The 27,638-nt window shown below is 38.5% G+C and overlaps 1 protein-coding gene across 2 annotated transcripts in view; it reads left to right on the top strand.

Annotated features, from left to right (window-relative positions):
- The first annotated feature begins 8,469 nt into the window (after positions 1-8,469).
- Positions 8,470-27,638, top strand: part of LOC125789906 (NLR family CARD domain-containing protein 3-like) — a 56,982-nt gene continuing 37,813 nt past the window's right edge. Inside the window, exons 1-3 of one of the 2 annotated variants that reach the window (XM_049473003.1) lie at positions 8,470-8,748; positions 9,074-10,844; positions 16,446-16,619. In XM_049473003.1, the coding sequence (XP_049328960.1) occupies positions 8,712-8,748; positions 9,074-10,844; positions 16,446-16,619 (1,982 nt within the window). In that variant the 5' untranslated portion in view covers positions 8,470-8,711. The remainder of the gene's footprint in view (positions 8,749-9,073; positions 10,845-16,445; positions 16,620-27,638) is intronic. The other variant, XM_049473002.1, reaches the window with a different exon arrangement.

The raw sequence follows: 27,638 nt of genomic DNA, 5'->3' as shown, positions 1-27,638 counted from the left end.
TTTAGTCAAAAAACACAAAAATACCCTGTTTTTTTAATAATAATTAAGTGCTTTTAGGTTCCAAAGATTGCTTTGAGACCTAATTTGAGAAAATCTTATAAAAACTATCAAACTAGTTTGATTTTTTTTTTATCTTAAATATACTGCAGACCTATTTTTTAATTATTGAGTTGTCCTTAATAAGTAAGTAGGTAAAGTAGGCAAAGTTTTAACTTAATTGGCCAAGTACTTGTTGAGAAACAGATGTTGTGATGGTGTGAAACTTGGAATGCCTTCAACAGAATCACGTGGAAAATTATGTTTCATCAGAATTCAGGTTAGTAATCTTTAGACATTTATGTGAACTGAGCTCCACCGCAGTAGGACTAATTGGGAAATAGCAGTAATTTGATTAATAAAAGTAAAAATTCAGAGCTGCCAGACTCCATGACTCGTTTTCAATTTATTGTTGAGTAAAAAGGAACCCATCACCTTTTCTTGCAAGTATTTACAAGCTTTGTATTATTATTGTTTTTAGGGGTGAGGGATATGGCCCTAAAATAATATCACAGTATTTGATGGTATTTTCACGATACCGATACTCTTGGTGATATGACAAATACACCACTGCAACAAAATGAAAATTTAATTTTATTACTGCATACAATTTGACATGTCACACCCCTAACTGAGATATTAAACAATACAATATTTCTTTATCAGATTTGTAACAGAATCCAGAATATCATAATACTAATAATAATTCACTCCAAATATCTCCATATATTCAGGATTAAAGTAAAATAAATGACACTGGACAGATATAATCTGTCTCTAGTAGATATATAATGGGAAATGAGAACAGTGTGATTTTTTCTTTTGCTAAAAACAGTAAATAAAGTAGTACCCTGATGTGATAATTAGGGATGGGTGATTCAGCACTATATTTCAGGGAATCATATCGTTTGTAATGTTAAAAATGTTGGTGATATTATTGCGTAAGATATGGCACAGTCCTAATTGTTATTTATATTAAATATAAAAAAGATATATTTAAGATATTGTGTTAAGTTTGAGGTTCATGTCCCTTTAAGAGACATATGTGAAGCTCATTATACTTTGTTTAGATCAGCAGCAGCAGTGTGTGATTAGGAGTGATTAAGGTTAGGAGGCTGCTTCTCTCTCTCTCTCTCTCTCTCTCTCTGTCTCTCTCTGTATCTCTCTCTCTCTCTCTCTCTCTCTCTCTCTCTCTCTCTCGTATTAGGCCAGTTAACATCTACAGCTCTCCCCTCTGTTTTGATAAAGATAGCCATGTTGATTTGTGAGTGCTTCAGGCTGTTAATAAATGAAAGACTTGCTGGGGAACTCAACCTGGACTCTTGTGACTCGCTCTGAAAGTAAATGAAGTAAAGTAGGTGTGGGTATCACGCTTAGCTTTAGCGTCTATGGAACTACAGCTTCCTCTGGTTCCTGTGTACGGCCAGGAGAAACAACTACCAGGGAGAATAAAGGTGACACAGTTAACACAGTCCACTGATTTATTTATGTACTGCAGCCAATTAATACAATAAAACTGAAGTTCTTTATCAAAGGGTGCAGCAGGGAGACGAGGAGGCAGAAGTAAATGCAAGTTATAATTTATTAGACAAGAAATAAAACAAAAACTAACATAGAACACAGATTACACTCTGACTGAAAACAAAAACAACCTGACCAACAGGAGAGTGTCTATGAAGAGTGACCCATCCATGGGGGGTTCCTGATCTTTATTAAAGCTGTGCTGTGTTTTAGGGGTTTACTGTGTAAATGCTGGAGTTTCACTGTGTTTAATGTTAACAGAACTGAAACCCAGAGAGCAGCATCTCCAGAGCCCAGCTGTGTGTCTATGAAGAGTGACGCATCCATTGAGGAACCTCCTAAATTCAGCAGTGGAGGAGGAAGCTCTGGGTCTCGGTACATAAGATAAGATAAGATAATCCTTTATTAATCCCACAATGGGGAAATTTGCAATGTAACAGCAGCACAGGGGAAAGAACAGAGAAACAGGTCAGGAAAATATATTGTGGTGTTGCCCGGGGTTGTTATGTGTTTCTGTGTGGACTCTTTTGGGGAGGGGCCATGTCCTGCCCCGTTTTAACGGGTTAACAACTTGGGAGCCATACGAAGCCCAGTTAGGAGTCATAGCGCGCTACTTCCAGTGGACGCCGGCAATGATAGCCACGCGACTTTGCCTCGCGCTGGAGGGAAAGGCACTGCAAGCCTTAGTGGATCTTAGGAGCACGTGAACTTGTACGCTCTCAAGACGGCCCTCTGGCGGCGTTTCGGCCGAACACCGGCAGCCTGGGTGTTACGGCGGCGGCTTCGAGAGCACCAGAGAGAGAAAGGAGAGAGAGTTGGGGTCCTTGCTGCGGAACTTTGCACACTGGAACTGCAGAGAGCCTGCAACGCCACGTCCGGCTTAGCAAACCCGCTACGCTGGATGAAGAAGTAGCTGAAGCAGACCGGGCCGAGCTCATCCTTGTCAACTGCCAACCTGCTACCAAGCTGAGGTAGAGGAAGACGGCATAGAGGATGACATGTCAAGCCCACCCCGCCACGGCACCTGTGAGTACCACGTTGAATGCTATCTGTGTTGGTGATGCAAGAAAAGAGGACACAAGGCTAGTCAGTGTCGCGCACCCGAGCTGGCGGGAAAACGGTGCCAGGTTCCCCCGGTGAGGGGTGGGAGGTCCTTACAAGATAACACCCTCGGCGGAGAGATGGAGGTGGGACGGCTGGGTAGCCGGAATGGACTGTGGCTGAGATGTACGGTGCACGGGGTGTCACTCACAGCACTTGTGGACACAGGCTGGGAGTCCGGAAGGCTGGGACATTACCGACACCAAGTTACGGTCAGTGACGGGAAGCAGCACCAGTATGGGGTGGCGGAGAAGCTCTACAAACACAAATTCTGCCTCTCGCCCGTCCAAGACACATGCATCCTGGGTTTAGACTTCCTGAGAGCCACGGGAGCTGTGCTAGACGTTCCCGCTGCGACACTGAGGATGGGGAAGACCTGCATAGGGCTGTCCATGCAGGGAGGTGAGAGCGGAGCAGCCGTTACGTCATTAGAGCACAGCAGACGGTGGGAAAAATTGGACGGACATGAGCGGGCAAGCCAACGGGGGGTAAGTCAAACCCTGCCCCCTTCGGGAAGCCCTGCTAGAGAAACTTTAGAAGCTGAATGTCGCTACTGCGAGTGTCTCGAACAGCAAGATGAAGTAGCGGAGGAGCGAGCCGCAGCGATAAGAGAATCGGGGGAAGAGTTAATTGAATCCTGCAACAGCGAGGAGGTTTGAAACGGCACAGGAAGAAGACGCTGTGCTGGGAAAAGTTCTCCGCTGGAACAGAGAGAGCTGTCTCCCTGAGTGGCGTGACATCACCCCACATGGCCCGGTAATGAAAGCCTACCGCTGGGTGGATGCTGCGCCTTATACGGTCGCGTGGCAGCTCCTAGTTCCACGCAGCCTTAAGGACAGTGTTACAGGCCGTTCACGGGCCCACCAGAGTAGGACACTTCGGCGTGACAAAGACACTAAAGCAGCTCCGGCAGAGATTCTATTGGCCGGGCTGCCATTCTGATGTGAAGCTGTTTGTGCACTGTTGTGACACATGCACAGCAAAGAAGGGACCTATGGGGAGGTCACACGCTCCTCTTCAGTCACTCCAGTCGGGCGCTCCAATGGAGAGAGTCGCGGTGGTTGTACTCGGGCCGTTTCCACTCACCGACACATGGCTGTATAGACCGTTTCAATGAGGAAAGCAATAACAAAGCTACTGCGCATGTCTGTTCCTTCGACGCTTCCGGTGGCGCTATTTTCAAGTATACAGCTGTCAAAATGAGTCTCCCGAAAACAGAGCAAACATATGGTCTGAAATTAGTAAAAAGTGATCAAACCTCTTTTCCTGATCCTTTTGAAAAGGATTTAAGAGGGAAGTTTTTTTCCTCTGATTTAAAACGCTTGCCAGATGTGACCTACCCAGATGTGATCACTATCTTGTTGAAATGGAGGCAGTGAAAGCGTACTGCAGTTTGGGCGCATATAATTACTTTCTCAGTGGAAAAGTTGGGAATATTTGTTCCTATAGTAGAGAAGGCATCACTATAGTGTATGGTGAGGTTGGAGCAAGTCAAACGCTATCCAAAATGTACTCTGCATGGTTTATAGCTAAGGAGGGAGAAGTTGTGAGTGGACACTGTAACTGCACAGCAGGTTAGCAGTGTGAAAAACGAAAGCAGCGTGTTTACTATGGAGGACCAAAAATTACATAAGTATAAATAAATAAATGTTGACATAAATAAATGCACATATAAATGAATAAATAAATATATAAATAAGAAATGTATTTATTAATTCATTTATTTACCTATACAATTATTTGTGTGTGTATTTATTTATTTATACATTTATTTATATATTTATTTATTCATTTATATGTGCATTTATTTCTTTATTTATTAATTTCAACATTAATTTATTTATTCATTTATTTATTTATATATTTATACATTTATATGTGTATTTATTTATACTTATGTAATTTTTGGTCCTCCATAGTTTACTTGTTTAAAGAACAATTTGAGCTGATTTTCAATGTTTGTGACTCTTAGATTAGGTAAAGTTTGCATTCATGTTAAATTAAAAAGTTACGTCCACTGTTTTGAACGCTGTTTACCGCTAAACGGAAGTGTCCTAGGAACAGCTACGTCACTTCCTACGCTCATGAATATTCCTCTGAAACGGTCTATAACCCACAGCGTAAAAAAGGACGCTGCCCCAAGCTCCAGTCCGACTGGGAGCGGCCATGCCGTGTCCTGGGCAGACTGTCTGAGGTGGTGTATCGTGTCCAAACGGGCCGACGGACTGTAGTGGTACACCGGGACCGGCTGGCCCCTTACCGTCCGAAGGGAACTGTAAGGGTTCACCAAGGACTTTGGGGGGAAAGGATCAGGGGGAGGTGCAGGTCATAGCCTCTATGCGTGCTCGGCGCACACCCCAACACCTCAGGGACTTTGTGCGGGACTGAACCGTTTAAAATATATATATATATATGTTTTTGTTATTGTTGGACTGGGGGGGACTTTTGGGGTCTCAGGGACGGCTGACCCTGAGGGGGGGGGGCTATGTGGTGTTGCCCGGGGTTGTTATGTGTTTCTGTATGTGTGTGAGAGAGACCCCTCCCCTGGCGGACTCTTTTGGGGAGGGGCCATGTAAATGTAATGCTGTTAGGGGCATCTGCCCTGAAGTAGTTTTGTGGCCGGGGTGGCCACTAGGCAAGGGTTTTGTGGTAGGAAAGTTGTTGGTTTCGTCCTTCTTGCTCTTGTAAGGGCAGTAAGTGAGTGATAAGCCGGTTCAATAAAGACCGATTTTCTACTTGAAATGCAGCCTGACTCATTATCTTCCGGGCCGCCGTTATAATATAAACAAATGATAATAAAGCTATATATATATACAACATATTACAGGAAATATATAAATACTAAAAATGTATTAAAGAAAAGAAATATATACATCTAGTGCAGCTAAGATAAGGTTATGAGGAGGTATAATTATGGTAGGATTATTGTACACAGAGTAACAGTGAATAAATAACATCACTGCACTAAACTACTGTTCTGTTCTGAGAGTCAAGCTCTTCAGTTCCTGATCTTTATTAAAGCTGTGCTGTGTTTTAGGGGTTTACTGTGTAACTGCTGGAGTTTCACTGTGTTTAATGTTAACAGAACTGCAACCCAGAGAGCAGCATCTCCAGAGCCCAGCTGTGCGTCTAGTGACATGTCCATTGAGGATCCTCCTAATTTCAGCAGTGAAGCTGTGACTTCTGACCCAAAGTGAGAGAAACTTTAAAGCCTCAAAGAGTTTAATGTAAATGACCTTTATGCATATAACACACACACACACACACACACACACACACACATACATACACAAACACTCACACACACTGGTTGTTCTTCTTTCTGTTCGTCTGCACTGATTTCTCCACAGCACAATGTTCTAAATTCGCTAAACGATCTCACAGAGAGAAAACGTTTTTATCCAGTGTATGACCCTGGCATTTGAACGAGTGTGTGTGGTGAAACGTGAACACAGCATGAACGCTTTGAACTTTACACATAGATTTGGATATATAATGTTCAATACAAAAGACAAAGTAAAACCTTTTGATGTAGATTTAAATGTATGAGTCTCATGCAGATGTATATTAGGCAATTTGTTTTTTCACAAAAAAAATCATAAGGGTGACATGTTTATCAAATGATTCAGAAATGTTTATTAAAACTGTTGCACATTTTTACATTAAATTTATGTTAAAATAAATGAAGATTTTAACAGCTATTAAATATGAAAATACAAATGAAGTCCCAAGAATGTCACTGGAGGAATGCGGTGCTGAGGTGCTCTCGTGCTTTGCACAAAGATGTCTCAGCATTGAGGTTATTATTAAATGCCAACTCCTGGGAACAGAGCTGACACCTCTCCTTTAAAACATCAATAATTTCATCAGAATAACACACTATACAGTTATACAGTTATACAGAATATACAGTTAGTGTTAATTAACATAACTTAACCTAGTTTTCTCTATTTTCACAAAATGTTAATTGAAACGTTTGAAGCTTCAAACGTCATAGTCACTTGATAGTAGTGACTTCAATACAAGCTCCGGTACACTGTGTTGAATCAGCACAGAGTCGGAAAAGTGACACAAGCTTCGAAGCTTTGGTGTCAAACCGCCCATCCCTAGAAAAAACTATACCAGAGCCCATTTATGAAGAGCCTACCCACGTCCTCTCTCCCCGTAATATCAGAAAAGGAAAATCACTAGGGGGAGCCCACGAGACCAAAATGAATGGGAATGAATGGAACGGCTAAAAACACAAATTAAAAATATCCTATCCACTTGGAAAGAACATTCCTTAAATTTAGTAGAATTATGTATTTTGCTAAAAAGTAAAAAAAAAAAAAAAAGCTTACCTGTATGTTTCAGCTTTGAGTCTATAATTTTAATGGTAGGTTTATTTTAATAGATAGAGACAGAGTATCCGTGATTGGGAGAAGGCTTGGGAGGAAGTGTTGTGGTCAGATGAAAAAAAATTATACTGGATATGACCCCAAATATTTAATTCCCTCTGTTAAACAAGGAGGGCAATAAACATGCGGCTTAAGAAGAAGCTTATTAGTCATGTTTTGCTTGATATTAGTATTAGTCACATAAGTCATGTTTTGCTTGAAGATCAATTACTTATTTAACCTATTTAAATGCATATTAAATATCTTTTATTATTATTTTTTTTTCAGATTATTGTTGACATTCTGTCTCTCTCTGTTAAAATAAACCTACTTACAAAATCAGCAGGGGATCAAATAATTACTTTCCCTGCTGTACATCCAGGGTTTGGCAGAATCAGTTCTATTACAATACATTAATACAATAGTAATTACTTTTTAATATTTTAATAATGTGATATCTTTTTTTTTACAATATTAGGTTTTTTTCCTTTAAGAAACATTTGGAAATCTATCACTTTAATGCAGATTTTCTCTAAATTTCTCTAAAGAAAATTTTCTCTAAATCTTCTTGCACTCTTTGCTTCTAGATCAGTTTATTTTTATTAATGTAGATAACAGTGTGGATTTTCTATTTGTCCACAGAGAGAAGAAAATTCACTTCAGCATGGAAAAACTAAATCATATATTCAACGTAAGTCCTAAACCATAGACATGACTGAAATCTTCCTGACTTCTTCCAGTTATTGTATTGTTTTTTGTTCTTAGTTTTCATTACTTGTTTATGCTTATTATTATAATGTCCTACAACTTTATTTTAACATTGTTCGGTATAATGTCTTAAATAAATTTCTTATAATCCATATTTATTTGTGTTAATTCTGTTTTAGGTGTCATATTTTGTATTGTCACGTCCTTGCCCTGTCCCTCATCAGCCTCCATGTTTTTCCCTCCTTTGTTTGTTTTCAGAGCACATGCTCTCCCCTTGTCTCCGCCCATGTCTTTAGTGCTCCCACCTGTTTCAATTTGTAGCTCCGCCCCCTCATCAGTGATCCCAGGTGTTTCCCATTTCCTTTGTGTGTATTTAGGCCCCTGTGTTTGAGCTTGTGGTTGTCTGGTCTTGTGTGTTTCATGCTGTCAGGTTGCTGTTTCTTTGTTTTCTGTTTTGTAATTTAGTCTATGTCAATTCCAGTAGTCCTGTCTGTTAATGTATCTTAATTTGAGTAAAACTTTCTTTTAAACTTGTTCAACTTTGAGTTTTAACTCTTTCTGTAAAGTACTTTAAATTGCCTCTGTGTGTGAAAGGTGCTATACGAATAAACCTGCCTCGCCTTATTTCTCAGATTAATGCCATTTCAAACTTTTCATAATTTTCTAATAATGAAACATTTATTCATAACGAGTTTCTGATGATCAGACTCAGATCAGTATCTCTGATGTTGATCAGATTGTTCTGTATTCAGATCATCTCTCTCTGTACTTTAGTGCTTTAGTGATCCTCTAATCTCTGTTCTTAATCAGGAGCTGCAGCAGAAGTTTATCTCTCTAGTAAAGAACGAGCTGAACACATTCAAGAAGCTCCTGAGTCCAGATTACCCAGCATGCTCTGAGAGAGAGGAGGATGATGAGGATGATCAGAGAGCGGGAGTGCTGAAGATCACACTGCACATCCTGAGGAACATGAAGGAGAAAGACCTCGCCAGCACACTACAGAGCAGTAAGAGTTCTGGGTCCTGACCACGAATACCAACCTCTGTGTTAATCTCTTTCCTTAGAGAAGTCCTGCATTTTAATATAAATAAAAACAATGAATTTGATTTTGTAATGATAGGATGATGTATCACAGCATCAGATGTAGTCCTTAAAATCACACTTATTGATTTTAACTCCAAGACTACTACACTAACTGCTACAGAAACACTGTACTATAATCATTAATATTTAATTCATTATTTACTGTATCACAGAGTCAGTTTACACAGCATATTTAATGCATGATCACAGCTGATTACATGTTACTTATCATTTTCCTCTGTTATCAGAATTGGCCCCGGCGTGTCAACCAAAGCTCAAATCCAAACTGAGGGAAAAATATCAGAGAATTAATGAAGGAATCTCAGATCCTGGAACCTCAACCCTTCTGAATGAGATCTACACAGATCTGTACATCACAGAGGGAGGGAGTGGAGAGGTCAATAATGAACATGAGGTCAGACAGATTGAAGCAGCATCCAGGAGACCAGCAACACAGGAGACACCCATCAAATGTAACGACCTCTTTAAAGACCAGTCCATCAGAACTGTGCTGACTAAAGGAGTTGCTGGAATTGGAAAAACAGTCTCTGTGCAGAAGTTCATTCTGGACTGGACTGAAGGAAAAGCCAATCAGGATGTTCTCTTCATATTTCCACTTCCTTTTAGAGAATTGAATCTGATGAAAACTGAAAAACTCAGTCTGGTGGATCTTCTTCATCAGTTTATAGATAGAAAGGATTTAAAAAAGAGAGATTATCATCGTTACAAAGTGATGTTCATCTTTGATGGTCTGGATGAATGTCGACTTCCTCTAGATTTCCAGAACAATGAGAGAGTATCTGATGTAACACAGTCAGCCTCAGTGGATGTGCTGCTGACAAACCTCATCCAGGGGAACCTGCTTCCCTCTGCTCTCCTATGGATAACTACTCGACCAGCAGCAGCCAATCAGATCCCTCCTGACTGTATTGATCAGGTAACAGAGGTACGAGGGTTCAGTGACCCTCAGAAAGAGGAATACTTCAGGAAAAGGATCAGAGATCAGAGCCTTGCTGAAAGAATCATTACACACATGAAGTCCTCCAGAAGCCTCTACATCATGTGCCACATCCCAGTCTTCTGCTGGATCTCAGCCACTGTTCTAGAGAGGATGTTGGGTGAAGCAGAGGGAGGAGAGATCCCCAAGACTCTGACTCAAATGTTCACACACTTCCTTATCTTTCAGATCAAACACCGCAGCCAGAAGTACCAAAGAAAAAGTGATGTTGATCTTGACCAGACTAGAGAGATTATTCTGGCTCTGGGAAAACTGGCTTTCCAACAGCTGGAGAAAGGAAACCTGATCTTCTATGAGGAAGATCTGAGAGAGTGCAGCATTGATGTCAGAGAAGTGTCCGTGTACTCAGGAGTGTGCACCCAGATCTTCAGACAGGAGTCTGGACTTCACCTGGGGAAGGTTTTCAGCTTTGTGCATCTGAGTGTTCAGGAGTTTCTGGCTGCTTTATATGAGTTTCTGTCCTTCATCTCCAACAACAGAAATGTGCTGCAACAGAAACACAGTGGATTTGGTTTCTCCAAAAAAGGAACAATGTCTGATTTCCTGAAGAGAGCCGTGGACAAGGCCTTACAGAGTGAGAACGGACACCTGGACCTTTTCCTCCGATTCCTTCTGGGTCTCTCACTGGAGTCCAATCAGACTCTCTTACGAGGTCTTCTGATACAGACAGAGAACATCTCTCACAGTAAAGAGGAAGTAGTGGAGTACATCAAGCAGAAGATCAGGGAGAATCCCTCTCCAGAGAAAACTATCAGTCTGTTCCACTGTCTGAATGAACTGAATGATCATTCTCTAGTGCAGGAAGTCCAGAAATACCTGAACAGAGGACGTTCCAGTGATCTCAGTGGAGTTAAGCTCTCTCCTGATCAGTGGTCAGCTGTGGCGTTTGTGATGCTGAATTCAGAAGAGCAGCTGGATGAGTTTGACCTGAGTAAATTTCAGAGATCAGAAGAATGTTTTCTGAGGCTGCTGCCAGTGGTGAAAGCATCCAGGAAGGTTGAGTGAGTATTTTCATTATTCAGTGTTTAATCTGTGCTGTTTTATATTTTGTAATATTGATTAGTCTGTGTTTTTGTCTTCGTTGATTCCACCTCTGAAACACCTCAATCAAAACACAAACATTGATTCAGTTCTGACAAAGTATATATAAATAATTCACTATTATGCCTTAAAAAATCAGAAAAGTGTTGGAATCAATATCATTATACATATTCTGAAATTTAAATAATAAAATTACATATTTAGGCTTTATATAATATTTGTAAACACACACGACTATATAGATAAACAAAAAATCCATATTAATGATAAAAACCTATTATTAAAAAAAACTTCTAAAACGTGTACACAAAAAAATGATTTGGTCCTTCAACCAAATCACTCACTTCACTAAAGATGAAATTAACATCTTGTTGGTGTGTTGGCTTTATAACATCAAAGGGATTGAACACATTTTATAATAATTTAGAAATAAAAAGAAATAAAATAGTAAAAAAATAATACAAAATAAAAGAAGTAATCATTTTAAATCAACATTTAATTAAATCAAAATATAAGTATATATATATATTAATATATATTTATATATAAATATATAAACACAAATATAAAAATATAAATTCTAAAATACCATGAGAAAAAACTTTGGCACGTAAAAAGTTAAAAATGTATAAAATATAAAATAAGTAAATAGATAATAGTAAAAGTAAAGAAAAATGTTAAAAATGATAAGTGATTAAATGAATAATAGAACTAAGAACAAGAATGAAAATATAAAACATTAAAACAAAACAAAAAAATAAGAGTAATAATACATAAACAAAAATAAATAAATTAAAATAAACAAATATATATGTAGTATAATAAAATAAGAAAAAAAGATGAACTAATAAAAAAGTCATTTAAAACCGTCACAGGCTTTCTGATGGCGATTAGAATCTAAAAGTTTAAAATGATTCAGTGATCCCAGCGAGCTGAGTTTCAGTGATTCCTGTAGTGAATTCCAGCTCGCTGGTGTTCTGTAGCTAAAAGCAGATTTTCCCAGTTCACTAAAAACTCTTGGTACCTGAACAGGTGATCCAGCTACTGGAACGAGTCTGATATGCATTATTATTAATTAAGATCAGTGAAGAGATAGAAGATGGCAGATGCCCAGAGAGTGATTTATAGGTAAAAATTAGCCAATGAGATTCTCTTGGTGCAGCTAGTGAGGACCAACCAGCTCTATCATACAGTGAGCAGTGGTGAGTAGTGTAAGGGTCACCAGTAATAAATTTCAGAGCAGAATGGTAGAGTCTAATGGTTTGAGAGCACTGGCGGACGCTTTTTTATAAATTACATCACCACAGTCCAGCACTGCTAGTATGGTTGCCTCCACTATTCTTTTTCTAGAGTGCACGGGTAAACAGGATTTATTCCGATAAAGGAATCCAAGCTTTTGTCTGCACTTAATGGCCAGTTTGTTAATATGGGATTTAAAAGAACGTTTTTCATCAAGCCAGATGCCGAGATATTTATATTCGCTATCTTTTTCAATGGTGGATCCTTTCAGAGTAGTAATAGTTCTGGAATTTAAAACTCTATTAGAAAATCTGGAAAACAGCATGAATTTGGTTTTATTCACATTTAAAACCAACTTGAGTTTATATAGAGCAGTCTGTAGGGTGTTAAAAGAACATTGAAGATTTTTCTATTGCAGCATGTGCAGAATCTGCTGAGCAGTATAAGATTGAATCATCTGCATAAAGGTGTAATTTGCAGTCTAAGGTAGAGGCGGCAAGATCATGGATAAAAATATTAAATAAAACTGCACCCAGGATTAAGCCATGTGGGACTCCTTTTGTTATGGGCTGTAGGTCTGATTTATGGTTACCAATAGACACACATTGCTTCCTGCCAGAAAGGTAATCCTGGGCCCACAGGGTTGCATTATCTAAAACCATCTAATGTAAAGAACCTAATAGTAGATCATGATCAACAGTATCAAAAGCTAAGATCAATAAAAATGGCAGCACAGTACTTCTTCTTGTCTAGGGCCATGTATAGATCATTTGTGGTTGCAGAGATGGTACTATGTCTTTCTCTAAATCCAGATTGATAGTTATACAGGATGGAGTTTTCATAAAGAAAAGATTTGAGCTGGCTATTCACTAGGGATTCTAAAATTTTAGATAAACAAGACAGTTTTGAGATTGGTCTGTAATTATTTAAATCTGCCGCATTTCCTCCTTTATGCAGAGGAATAACATGAGCTGCTTTCCAGACACTGGGAATTCTGCAAGATAAAATAGAAAGATTAAAAATGTATGTAATATGTTCTAAAATAACTGGAATTGCGAGATGCAGAAGGTAGGGGTCCAGATCGTCCTCACCTATTGTTTTCCGAGGATTAATAGAGGAAAGGGCGTTAGCCTCTATGTATGGAGAGCAGGTCTGGAGGGTGAAGATATTGAATTTCTGGGAAGCAGTAGTAGTGATGATGGGCTGATCCACGGGCAGGTTTGAGTCAGTGTTTTTAAATATCTGACCAGCTGCAGCAAAGTGTACATTAAAAGCTTGGCACAGTTCTTGCTGGTCAGAGATTAAATTACTAATGACTAGAATTTTAGTTGGGATTTGTTGGGAGTTGTTTTTGAGGAAGTTTACTGCTTTCCAGAAATCTTGTGGTTTAGAGGAGCTAGTAATTTGGTTGAGGAAATAATCTGATTTGGCTTTTCTAATTGCAGAGGTGCATCTGTTTCTCAATTGTCTAAATGTAAGCCATTTTTCACATTCCCCTGTGCGTCTGGCAATTGACCAGGCTTTATTTCTTGACTGTAGCAGTGAGGAAATTTCTCCTGAAAACCAGGGGCTAGATCTGTCTCCTATTCACAGTTTTTTGTATGGAGCATGTTTATTTGCCACTGAAAGGAATGATTTCGTGAAATGTTCTAGTGCAACATTCACATCAGTACTTTCAAAAGTTAAGTGAATTTTACTCACTGCTAAGTCAGAAAGAAAAGCTTGTTCATTCATTTTTTTAAAATTTCTTCTAACCATCATCCGAGAGCCCGTTTGTATCTTTGAACTGGTTCTTTGAGCTGTGAGAGGATGAGATTGCCGCAAACTTCTTTTAAACGATCGGATGCATTAGAAAACCAGTTCAGATTAAAATCACCTAGGACCAGCATTTGTGAAGATGAATAGTGTGATAAAAGCTCTGCTAACTCATCTGTTGCAGAGGGTGGAGCAGAAGGAGGCCTGTAAACCCCTATGATGACAAAGGAGTATTTTTTCCTGGTGATACTTTTAGCGCTAAAAACTCAAAACACTGTTCCTTAGAAATGGCCTTTAATATTTCAACTTCGATATTCGTTTTTATAAAAACAGCTACTCCACCTCCTCTTGATTTTCTGTCTATTCTGTACAACATGAAATTTTCTAAAGCTATATCAGTGTCACTTACATGATGCCTGAGCCAGGTTTCTGTCAGAATTAAAATATCGGGATCAGCCTGAGCACCTAAAATTTTCAGTTGGTCCATTTTATCTTTTTGCAGTAGGCTTCTGATATTTAGATGCAGAATTCCAAGACCCTTTCTAAGTTTAAAACTATTAAAATCACTAAAAGGGTCTATGGGGGGTTTAATAAGAGGACACAATTGAAGTGGAGAAGCCTCTATGTAAATTAAGTTATTTGTATGGATAAAACTGTTAAAATGCTTTGCATTTTTCTTTTTGTGATTATGGAAAGTGCTGGTCCTAGGATTACGCACGGTAACTATTGGTAAAAATTAAATGAGTATTCTCATTTTTAGGCAGTCAACTAAGGTTTAAAACGGATCGAAATAAATTCCTCATCCAGTCCTCCCCATTTTGCTACTAAATCTAGGAACTAAACTAAATCACCCTCAGTGTGAGCGCTACTGCTCTCTCCGCTGTTGGTCATGTTTAATTTGCGAGCTGCAAGCACAAGTCGTGTGTACTTACCTGCGTTTTTCCATCACAATATCGCGATGTGGTGAAATCCTATTGAGTAAACAAAATACCGGTATTATCGTGAACAATATTATATTGCCCACCCCTAACCGATACGGTATAATAAAATGTGCATAGTGATAGGGGGTCAGCTCTGTCTCTGTGTGTTGGAGTCTGACTGCCTGTGTGTGAATGCAGGTGCTCAGGATGCTTTCTACAGTCCCTCTGTAGAACATGGTGAGGATGGGAGGTGGGAGATGTGCTTTCTTCAGCCTCTGCAGGAAGTAGAGGTGCTCCTGGGCTTTCTTTGTTATGGAGCTGGTGTTGAGGGACCAGGTGAGGTTCTCTGCAATGTGAACACCGCGGAACTTGGTGTTCTTCACAATTTCCACAGCAGAGCTGTTGATGTTCAGCGGGTGGTGAACACCTGGAACTCTCCTGAAGTCAACAACCATCTCTTTGGTTTTATCCACGTTTAGACATAGGTTGTTGGTTCTACACCAGTCTGTCAGCCACTGCACCTCCGCTCTGTATGCTGACTCATCGTTCTTGCTGATGAAGCCAACTCCAGTTGTGTCATCGGCAAACTTGATGAAGTGGTTTGAGCTGTACTTTGCAGTACAGTCATGAGTCAGCAGAGTGAACAGCAGTGGGCTGAGCACACAGCCCTGGGGGGCACCGGTGCTCAGTATGGTGGTGCTGGAGGTGTTGTTGGTCTCTCAGTCAAGAAGTCTAAAACCCAGTTACAGAGGGAGGAGTTCAGGCCCAGCAAGCTCAGCTTTCCGATCAGATGCTGAGGGATGATGGTGTTGAATGCTAAACTGAAGTCGATGAACAGCATTCGAACATAGCAGTCTTTGTTGTCCAGGTGGGTGAGAGCCAGGTGGAGCGCAGTTGAGATGGCATTGTCTATTTAACTGTTTGGATGATAAGCAAACTGCAGTGGGTCCAGTGAGGAGGGGAGCTGTTTTTTTATGTGCCTAATGACCAGCCTCTCAAAGCACTTCATGATTATGGGGGTAAGTGCAATGATACGGTAGTCTTTAAGGCAGGACACTCAAGATTTCTTTGGCACAGGGACGATAGTGGTGGTCTTGAAACACGTTGGCATGACTGCATTACTTAGAGAAATGTTAAAAAATGTCTGTGAGTACATTTGTGAGCTGTACTGCGCATCCTCTGAGCACTCTGCCAGATATGCCAGATATGTCTGGTCCTGGGCTTTCCGTGGGTTGACTCTGACTAGAGTTCTCCGCACATCAGCTGAGGACAGGCACAGTACCTGGTCGTTTGGAGGAGGTGTGGTCTTCCTTGCAGTCTTGTGATTCTGTGCTTCGAACCTTGCCTAGAAGTTGTGCTATGCTGCATGAAAGTAAGGCGGCACCCTTCCGCATGGACATCTATCTATTTAGCTATCTAGCTGTGTATGTGAGTGTGTGTGTGTGAAAAACGTTCACTTCCAACACCTACAGTTGTGCTTATTTTAATTCACTGACTAATAATAAGAAGAAGAAACAGCATACTAATAATAATAATAATAATAATAATTATAAAAATCTCAAAAATATACTACTACACCTCCTTCCTAAGGGGTGTGTATTTGTGTTTATATGTCAGTGTTCTAATGGATTATCATTTCTCTCTCAGGCTGGCTGGGTGTAATCTATCAGAGAAAAGCTGTGCAGATCTGGCCTCAGCTCTCAGCTCAAACTCCTCAACTCTGAGAGAACTGAACCTGGGTGGTAATAAACTGCAGGATTCAGGAGTGAAGCTGCTCTCTGCTGGACTGAAGAATCCACACTGTAAACTGGAGAAACTGGGGTAAGATCATCAAAATACAACAGAGCATCTCACCTTTACACACACACACACACACCACTACACACACACACACACACACAAACATGATCTCTTATGCAAATTAAATTAAGCAGGTGTGCTCGGTCCAGATACCAAGTGGAGAAGTGGAGACGAAGTGAAAAATATAGTTTGGGAGGGAATGGGGTACTGCTGTGTTTTTGTTGTGAAAACATTGTGTTACCATATACTTTCTATCTTTTTCAGCTTAGCAAATGCAACATTCTTTTAGAAAAACAACAAAAAATGACTTTTAATTCCCACTTTTATGGGTGTTGGCACTCAGTTAGTGGGTGCTTAAACACTCCTAAAAAGGCGAGCTCTGACTATTCTTTACTTTTCCTCTTCCATTTATGTTTTATTTATTTATAAAGAGAGAGATTATTTTAAGATCCTGCTCCTTTTCCTCCTACATTTTCAGCTGTAATGTTTCTAATATGTATTGATCATCCCCATCCAATTATATATTGAGAAATATTTTTTTTAAGTTGCAAAAGTAGGTTTTGAAGATGTAGCCATGAGATAACCACTCTATTAACAGTGAAACTGTGAGACTTTTCATTCAAAGAGAAGTTTTCTTAGTTATAGTAAAGGTAAACTTAAATATGTACACACTTGAACAAAATCATTGGTACACTTCAGTTAAAATAAAATAAAAAAATAGTTGCAATTCATATAGCCACAATGTTGATACAGTTACAAGAAACAGTATATGAACCCTTTGGGATTACTTGGACAACAATAAACAAACACAGTCTGCATAAACTAATACCACACAAAAAATTATATGTGTGCATGTTTTTTTTGAACACATGTTAACATTCACAGTGAGGGGAAAAAGTATGTGAACCCCTTGGCTAATTACTTTTCTAAGAGGTAATTGGATTCCGGATGTGATGTGATTGGATGTGTTGGTTGAAGGTGCCCTACCCTATGAAAATTCACACCAGTTTTGAGTTTGCTGTTGTTAAGAAGCATTGCTTGATGTGAATCATGCCTCACACAAAAGAGCTCTCAGAAGACCTACGTTCAAGAATTGTTGACTTGCATGAAGCTGGAAACGGTTAAAAAAGTATCTCTAAAAGACTTGATGTTCATGTGTCCACGGTAAGGCAGACGCTCGACAAATGGAGAAAGTTCAGTGCTGTTGCTACTCTCCCTAGGCATGGGCGTCCTATAAAGGTGACTACAAGAGCACAGCGAGTAAAAAAGACACAGCACACCATCATCAAAACCTCATCCCAAATGTGAAACATGGTAGAGGGGGCATGATGGTTTGGGGCTGCTTTCCTGCCTCAGGGCCTGGATGGATTGCCGTTATCAACGGAAAAATGAATTCCAAATTTTACCAAGACATTTTAAAGGGAAAACTTAAGACCATCTGTCCGCCAACTGAAGCTCAACCGAGGATGGATGATGCAACAGAACAATGACCCAAAACATAGAAGTAAATCAACAACCGAACGACTTCAACAGAAGAAAATACACCTTCTGGAGAGTCCTGACCTCCTAAACCCAACTGAGACGCTGCAGCATCATGACCTCAAGAGAGCGATTCTCTTCAGATATCCCAAGAATATTATAGCTGAACTGAAACAGTTTAGTGAAGAGGAATGATCCAGAATTCCTCTTCACTAAACTGAAACACCAACACCATAACATTTCACCGCGTGCACCGCATGGGAGGAATAAACTCACAATACAAACACCCCAGACCCATTGTAGCAAAAGTGGAACACTATAAACACAAACAATATTCAGCAAAGGAAGAGAACTGAAAAAAACTATTTACGGCATTAACGATCAGTACCCCCGAGAAATACTCAACAGACGGAAAAAACTACTCACCGTGAGAAAACAGCTCATACAAAATGTAAAAAGGGCAGTTCTCTCCATCGATAAACTCTATGTGGATGTTCAGCTGTACAGAGATAAGGAAATCACGCCCTGGCTGTACTGATGCCGGTTGGGTGCTGTTTACCTGACTGCGCACCACAGCTGATTACCAGCTCTCTTTTCTCCCCCTAATGAAAATTAATTGCCGGTAACCTCTTAAAGGAATGAAGAGGGGAAAGAAAAGAGAAGGAGGAAAAGAAGAAAAAAAGTTATCTATCTATCTATCTATCTAGACAATGACATATACTTAATAAGAAATATACATGCAAATATATATATTGTCGTGCCGTTATTGACGACTCTTAGGCCTCCCTTAAAGGGAAGCCTGGGCTAGCTATAATGAGCTCTTTAAAAATTATCTAGTCATGCATCGATGTAAAAATTCTAAGTTCAAAATAAAGAAGATAAAAATACCAGACGAGTGCCTCGAGTTAAGGAAAGGAGAAGACGAAGTTCTTGAAGTTCTAAGATGATCTTTTATTGTTCGAAGTCAGCCAGGTTCAGTCAAGAGAATTCAGGTCTTCTGAAGGAACAAAGGTTTTACACACATTTTTATACAGTCTTTGGGTGAACAAAAGGTGGGGGCTTTAGGCTCCACCTTTTACCGTTATATAACCATTTTTCAGTTGAACATAATTGTTCCCAAACAAGATCATCTTTAGGGAGGTTTTTCCGGTCACGTCTTTGGGCGCAGTGCCATTATTCCCATGATTGAACCTAATTGTGATCAAATCAACATGGTGTGGTTTTTTTAAAAACCTGACCTTCACCTGTTTAGTTTTCCCGTGAGAGCTAAGGCCTATGTGGACATCTGGTCTGTCTAATGAACTTAGAGATAACGTTTCCTGAGAATTCATCCAATTATGGTCTGTTATCTATAGCAGCTGTCTCCCGTGTCAGTTACAGGTTTAAACTCGTTACAGAAGGAGCAGACAGAGGATGAGCGAACTTAATGAACTTGCTCATATAAGGCCTAGTGCTTTAACATATGAGGATTTACACCTATCGATCTCCAATATCCTATTTTAGGGTCCCACAATATACAAATAATTTGCATAAGAATACTGTCTGAATATGTATTTATAACTATCCATCACTACATCTCACTTGTCTACACTGCACTTTTCTTTATGCATAAAACAGAAAAACAACACCGCACTACCCTGTTTATGCCTACACTAATCTTTCTCTCTATCTCTTACTTGAAATAAATTACATCTGCCTAAACAGAACCATGAACATCACCACACTATCACTATCTGACACCCAACAACACTCCAACATGCAACAATTAAAATTTATTACATGGAACATACATGGAATCGGCTCCCAAGAGAAAAAAACTAAAATACTCCTTCATCTCAGCCGTTTAAAAGCAGATATATACCTTCTACAAGAAACTCACCTAACAGAATCAGATCAACATAAACTGAAATCAGTAGAACACAATCATATATTTACAGCCAATTATAACTCTAGACAAAGAGGTGTAGCCATTTTAATACATAACAAAATCACATTCACACACAATACTACAATCACAGACCCAGATGAACGATTTATCATCATAAATATCACCATTAACAACCACACTTTTACCATTGCTAACATCTACAGACCAAATATTAACAATCCCTAATTTTTTCATGACTTTTTTACACAAATTTCCTCACTATCTAACTCTTCACTCATAATCGGAGGCTTTTCTTCGGAAGCATCGGATTTTAATGCAGTTATAGATTCATCTTTAGACCGATCAGCTCATACTCAGAACACACGCAGCTGGAATTCCACTGAAATAATAAAACAGTACATGCAGGATTTTGGTCTTGGTCATGGGTGGCGACAAAATCATCCAACAACCAAAGAATTCACATTTTACTCAGTAGTACATAAATCATATTCACACATTGATTATTTTCTAATTATTAATTCAATTTTGTCAAACATTGTACATATATAAATTCACCCTATCACAATAAGTGACCATGCACCTGTCTCAATAATATGGAATTCAAACCACCAACATAAACAGACCTTTAGATGGCGCTTTAACACATCACTACTTAATGATAAAGAATTCAACAGCTTTATAAAAAGAGAGTGGACATCCTTTCTAGAAATAAATGATTCTCCAGACATATCACCAACACTTTTACGGGAGACTGGCAAAGAGGTTCTAAGAGGACAAATAATCATATGCTACATTTAAAAAGAAGAAAGAAACAGAACATGAGGTAAAGTTAGAATTAAAAATTAAAGAATATAAGTAGAATAAGTATATCTGAAGAAAAGCAAAAAGAACTTCGGCAACTAAGATATGATCTAAATTAATTAAAAAACAAGAAAACTAAATTCTTATTACAAAGATTGAGACATGAAAACACTGAATACTCAAATAAATCTGGAAAATATTTAGCAAATCTCATTAAGCGTAATAAAAGATAAAACAATTATTCCAACCATAAAAAAGTCAGCAGGGAAAATAGTACAGAGACCTGATGAAATTAACAACACCCTTTAAAGATTTTTTTTTAAAGTATATTCATCAGACAATGAAACCAACTTAGATGAAATCAGTAACTTCCTGGACCACATCAAACTGCCTAAATTAACCAAAAACCAAAAACATACACTTGAAATACCATTATCTCCAGAAGAATTCTACAAAGCCCTAAAACACATTCCTAACAATAAAGCACCAGGACCTGACGGATTCCCTGCTGAGTTTTATAAACACTTTTGGTCATCCCTATCTCAACTGTTTTACAGAATGATATCAGAAATTAAACAAAATGCAAAACTACCAACAAACATGAATACTGCAATCATCTCCCTTCACCTTAAACCAAACAAAGACCCTACCCTACCATCCAGCTACAGACCATTATCATTAATAAATACAGACACAAGAATAATCAGCAAGGCTCTAGATAACAGAATATAAACAATAATCCATAATTTAATACATCCTGATCAAACTGGATTCCTCAAGGGTCGACATTCATCCACCAATATGAGCAGATTAGTGAACATAATAGATTACACCTCTCACCAGAACATACCAACAGCAGTTGTAACCCTGGATGCAGAGAAAGCCTTTGATAGAGTGAACTGGAAACTCTTATTCACCACACTGCACAAACTCGGGTTTGGAGAATCATTTATTAATTGGATACAGATTTTATACACTGCACCTAAGGCCAGAGTCAACAGCAATGGGGTAAAATCACAACCTTTCACACTACACCGGGGGACTAGACAAGGATGCTCACTCTCTCCTTATCTATTCTCTATCTTCATAGAACTGCTAGCAGCAGCAATACGTCAAAACACAAACATTAAAGGTATCCAAACACCCAACATGGAACATAAAATCAGTCTATATGCAGATGATATCTTACTATTTCTACAAAAAAACAGTTATTTCAATGAAAGAAACATTCCAAACAATCGAAAAGTATTCAAAAATATCAGAGTATTCAATCAATTGGTCAAAATCTGCAATTCTCCCAATAAACATAAATAAACCTGATGTTAAACTAAAAACACTACCCATCCCCATGTGCATTAATTCACATATCTGGGTTTGAGGGTCTCCCCCCAGCTGTCAGAGTTGTTTAAACACAATTTCAACTCATTAAACTAAATCAATAAGTGATGATCTCCGCCGTTGGACAACACTTCCCCTTTCAATTGCTGGCAGAATTGATACAATTAAAATGACAAAAATCAATTATTTATTTTCAGTGATTCCCATTCAGCCCCCACCCACCTGGTTTCAAACTCTAAATACCACAACAACTGAATATTACTGGAAAACTAAACCACCCAGAATCAAACTCACCACGTTACAGAACTCAAAATCGCATTGGCGGCCTAGAGGCACCAAACTTCCACCATGATTTTCACAAGATAACAAACTCTGTACTCATACCAACCAGTCATTCACCCATGTGGAACAACCCAGACTTTATCATCAATAAAAAAAACACTAAACTACCCACCTTGGATCAAAAAGGGGATCACACACCTCAAACACATGTATCACAATACCACCTTAATGTCACTACCACAATTAACCCAGAAATACGGCATTGGGAGAACTCAATTTTTACAATACCACCAGTTAAGATCACTCATCTGTTCAAAAATCAACCCAATCACATTAGACCTGCCTACACCAATTTCAGAATTTCTTAGAATTACTACAACAAATAAATATTGTCCAAAATATATAAAATAAAATCTCAATATAATCTTACTATTAGCTTACCGTGTAAACAATGGGAAGAAGATTTATCGTTAACTCCTAATGCCTATTTCTGGGTCCAGGTGTGTAATAATAATCACAACATGATCAGAAACACTAATTTACAACTCATCCAGTATAAAGCTATTCACAGAGTTCACTACACCACACACAAAATGTATAAAATGGGATTCACAAACTCATCAATTTGTACACACTGCAATCAAAACACAGTCGATAATTATATCCATGCTATGTGGCACTGCACACCCGTTAACCAGTTCTGGAGTTATTACAGTTATTACCCTCTTATCTCATGTCTTCACCACCCAACACCATCACTCTGCCTATAGGAGACACACCAACCACTAACACAACACCACAAAACAAAAGAATAATCTTAATGTCGCGAGTCATCGCCAAGAAATTCATCCTCATAAACTGGAAAACAAAAAAATTACATTAATATCAATCACTGGAAAAATCTACTAACAGACTATCTCTCTCTCTAGACACTCAGAACCCACCAAAAACACAGATTCAGACCCAATTTGGACACATCTAATTCAAATATTACAGTAAATCACATATATGTATGTCTCTTTCTTTCCTATTTTTTCTCTTTTATTTTTTTTCTTTGTTTGTTTGTTTGTTTTTTCTCCCTCTGTACCACCTTCTGCATCGCACTCCCTCCAACCCTAAACCCCCAACTATATAAAGTATTAATATTCCTCTAAAGAGGGGGGTGGTGGTAAATAAAAATAATGAAAACCAGACATTGCTTTTGAATTGTGGTTTAACAGAATCATTTAAAACAATACTAAATAATCTTATTCTAATTTCACCCTCATAAAGAGAAATACACTGAGCAGCATGTTCTCTGTGGAAAAGTGTTCTATTCTGAGCTCTTTATCAGAAGTACATGCATGTCTGTTTATCTGAATTTAAGTTCAGTGTTAGTTTAATCTGCAGTGTGTGAGATTCAGCTAAATAAATGATCATGTCTTGCTTTAATAATTGATGAAATAATCACTGAAAATTTTCTGACCAACCAATTTATTGATAAAGAAATTAGAGTTAGTTTGTGTGTGGAGGATATGTATATGTATACATGTGCATATTATTGTTTATAGTAAAGGAAGGGAAACATGTTAAACATTTCTTAAATATGTAAAACATATTCAGCTTCACTCATTTTAATTCAGTAAATAATAGTATAATATTTTTACATGAACTGTTCTAAACAATAGATATATTTACTAGATATATTTTAATTAAAAAGGATTGTATAACTATTATGGAATAAAGCATGATTATCTCAAATATATACTAATAGGGGTGTGTGTGTTTATATGTCAGTGTTTCTAATGGATTATCATTTCTCTCTCAGGCTGTGGAACTGTAATCTATCAGAGAAAAGCTGTGCAGATCTGGCCTCAGTTCTCAGCTCAAACTCCTCAACTCTGAGAGAACTGAACCTGAGTAATAATAAACTGCAGGATTCAGGAGTGAAGCTGCTCTCTGCTGGACTGAAGAGTTCACACTGTAAACTGGAGAAACTGGAGTAAGATCATCAAAATACAACAAACAGAACATCTCACCTTCACACACACACACACACACACACACACACACACAATAGTAAACGATTGAAACAAGCAGCAGATGAAAACTTTTTATATCCAGTATAAAGGAATATCAAAATGGAGGACAGATACTCCTAATTATTCGTACTTATTGATCAAAACATCTTGATTCAATAAAATATTTTTTTGGTCAGTGTTGCACAACAAGATATAGTTTTGATATAAGGGGAACCACAGCAGTGAGTCAGTAGGACATTATTTTATTAGTTTAGTTACAGTTTCATTAGTTACAGTAAGAGGGATAAAAATCTAGACTTTTACGTAAATATAATCACAGTACTACACTTTAATTCACTGAATAATGTTTCTTTTTTATTTCTACACAAACTGTTCTACAAAATAGTTATATTTACTAGATCTATATTAAATAAACATGATTATATATCTGTTATGCAATAAAGCATAATTGTCTCAAACATATACTACTACACCTCCTTCCTAAGGGGTGTGTATTTGTGTTTATATATCAGTGTTTCTAATGGATTATAATTTCTCTCTCAGGCTGTGGGACTGTAATCTATCAGAGAAAAGCTGTGCAGATCTGGCCTCAGCTCTCAACTCAAACTCCTCAACTCTGAGAGAACTGAACCTGAGTTATAATAAACTGCAGGATTCAGGAGTGAAGCTGCTCTCTGCTGGACTGAAGAATCCACACTGTAAAGTGGAGAAACTGGAGTAAGATCATCAAAATACAACAAACAGAGCATCTCACCTTCACACAGACACACAAACATCACTACACACACACACACACACACACACACAAACCACTTCAGACACACACACTACTGCACTCACACACACCCCTGCACACACACTCCACAACACACACACAGCCACGAGTGTCCTCCATCATATCAGAGTGATTTCACTTCAAAAACTATATATATTTATTTATCTACAGTTATTCAAAATGTCCGCCAAATCAATTTCCCCGGAGGAATGGCCACTAGGGGGCGTGTGGAAAGGGGTTAATTCGTTGATGCCAACTGGGGTGGCAGCAGGAGTGACAAGGCTTCCTTTTACGGTCGCAGCTGCCCTTTACCACCCCAGTAGATCCACCCCTGCTTTTAACTATTACACAACAAACTGAGTAAAAATCATCCATTAAAAAGCAGCTCAATGTTTCTTATTTCCTTATAGTTACACACCTCTCAGTAAAATAAGCTGCGTATACTCACACGATTCTGGGTAGTGATCAGAACCACTACCCACAGTCTGTACCAGTGTGTGGAGGTGGTGTGTAGAATGATCATCAGTCCTCTGCACAGTGTTCCCCCGAGCCATCGCTGAACCATTGCTTCATCAACTCTCTATAGAATATGCTGAAAACCTCCACAATCACACTCACACACAGTATTAGAAATGCAGAAACTGCTCATAGAGAAAAGTCACTCTGAACTTTACATTTTCATCAGACTGACTGTGTGGTGATTTCTCTAAACAAACACACTCATACTGCCTGCTAATGTTCAGAAAGAGTGAGTGTGTGTGTGTGCGTTAGTGAGTGTGTGGGTGGGGGTGGTCATTATCACATCACATACCACATCCCTGATGTTTAGGATATTTTGACACCAAGTGATGAAGTGTTTCTGTAATTTTGTCCTATTCTTCTTGTCTTAAGGTGTGTAACAGTACAGGCCATCTTTGTGAACATGCACCAGTACCGTCTTTGTGCTGTGGTTAGATAGAAACCTGTTTTATTGTTTTAGTACATTTTTAAATACTCGTTCACGCTGTGAAGGTGAGTTAGCCACTAATTTACTGAAACAGAAATGCTATTTTATTTTGTATTCTGTTTATAAATTATGTAAAGCAAGGGCGTAGGAGCGGGTTTGATATTGGGGGGGGACATTTGCTAATATGAACCAAAGCCCAGCCTATAGTGTCCTAGAACAACATCTTTTAATCACAAATAATCCCTTTTTTGTATTCTGTTTATTATTAGTTACATCCAAGTAAAGGTGACTTTACAACCTAAACACATTACATTACTGCTGTTAGAAAAAATATATGTGAAAAGTCAGGACATGTGGTCTTACTGTGGTGTTACTGTAAACTACAAATGAACAGAAGTCAGGTTAGATCAGTGTTTCTTAACCCTATTCCTGCATATTCTACTGCATATTCCCACTGTTCTCCATATTCTAGAGCTTTCTCTGCTTTAAAGGTACTTTAATAAAGTAAGTGGTGGTATGATGTGTCTAATACTCTGCTGGATATACATAATGATTGATTTAGGCTCCATTAGGGGCTAAGGAATTTTAACAGGTAAACTCAGTAAAGGTTTGTTATTAGCTGATCAATTGGATCTGGTGGAAAACACACAATTGTAGGGCAGAGATCAGGGTTAAGAGACTGCTTTAAATTACCAACATAAAGTTGGTATCGATATCGATATAAATACTTTGAAGGCCTCAGAAAAACTGCTAGGAATAAATGGAATGCAATGGAAATCTGTACCTGCTACTGTCTGAAAATTTAATTTAAGTTTTTGAAGCCTCATCTCACAAAAACTATAGAATACTATATAACACTTAATATAATAAAACATTTCTAAATAAATCAATGCTCACTTTTATCTGCATATAGCAAAATAAAAACATGACATCCCTGTCAAACATAAACCTATAACCTATATACATATTACCAATATAAATAACTTTAAATTATAACAGATCAAAATAAAAGTGATAACCAGGATAAAGAATGCAAAAAGCCTTCATACACATAAAAGGAACATGATATCCCCATAAAATAATCAAACCTATAGGCTTTATCAACTATAAATAACTCAGTTACAGCATAAACTACAAAATCGCTTCAGCCAGAATAAGGAAAATATTGTACGTAGCGGAACCGCTCGGTTAGGGTCGGTTTGGCTTCATCGCGGAACATTTTAGATGCAGAGTGGAGCGGATCCTAGCCTAGCCTAGCCTAGCCTATCTGGCTACGTGCCTGTGTGATTGTCATCACGCACTGACGTAGCCCGGCTACGGAGGCTGATTTTGTTCAGCTCTGCAGTGAAACGCCTGTCCGTGACAGATTCTGTAAATAATACATATTGATATGACACAAAAAGGATATCATCCTTATTGAAACATTTCTTATTGCGATAAATACCAGTATCAAATTATTGTCCAGGCCTAATTTGCCCACTCTCAAAAAGACTGTGTGTGTGTGTGTGTG

The sequence above is a fragment of the Astyanax mexicanus genome, unplaced genomic scaffold, assembly GCF_023375975.1.
Source record: "Astyanax mexicanus isolate ESR-SI-001 unplaced genomic scaffold, AstMex3_surface scaffold_32, whole genome shotgun sequence".
NCBI classification, from domain to species: domain Eukaryota; kingdom Metazoa; phylum Chordata; class Actinopteri; order Characiformes; family Acestrorhamphidae; genus Astyanax; species Astyanax mexicanus.
This window is presented reverse-complemented; position numbering and strand designations above follow the sequence as displayed.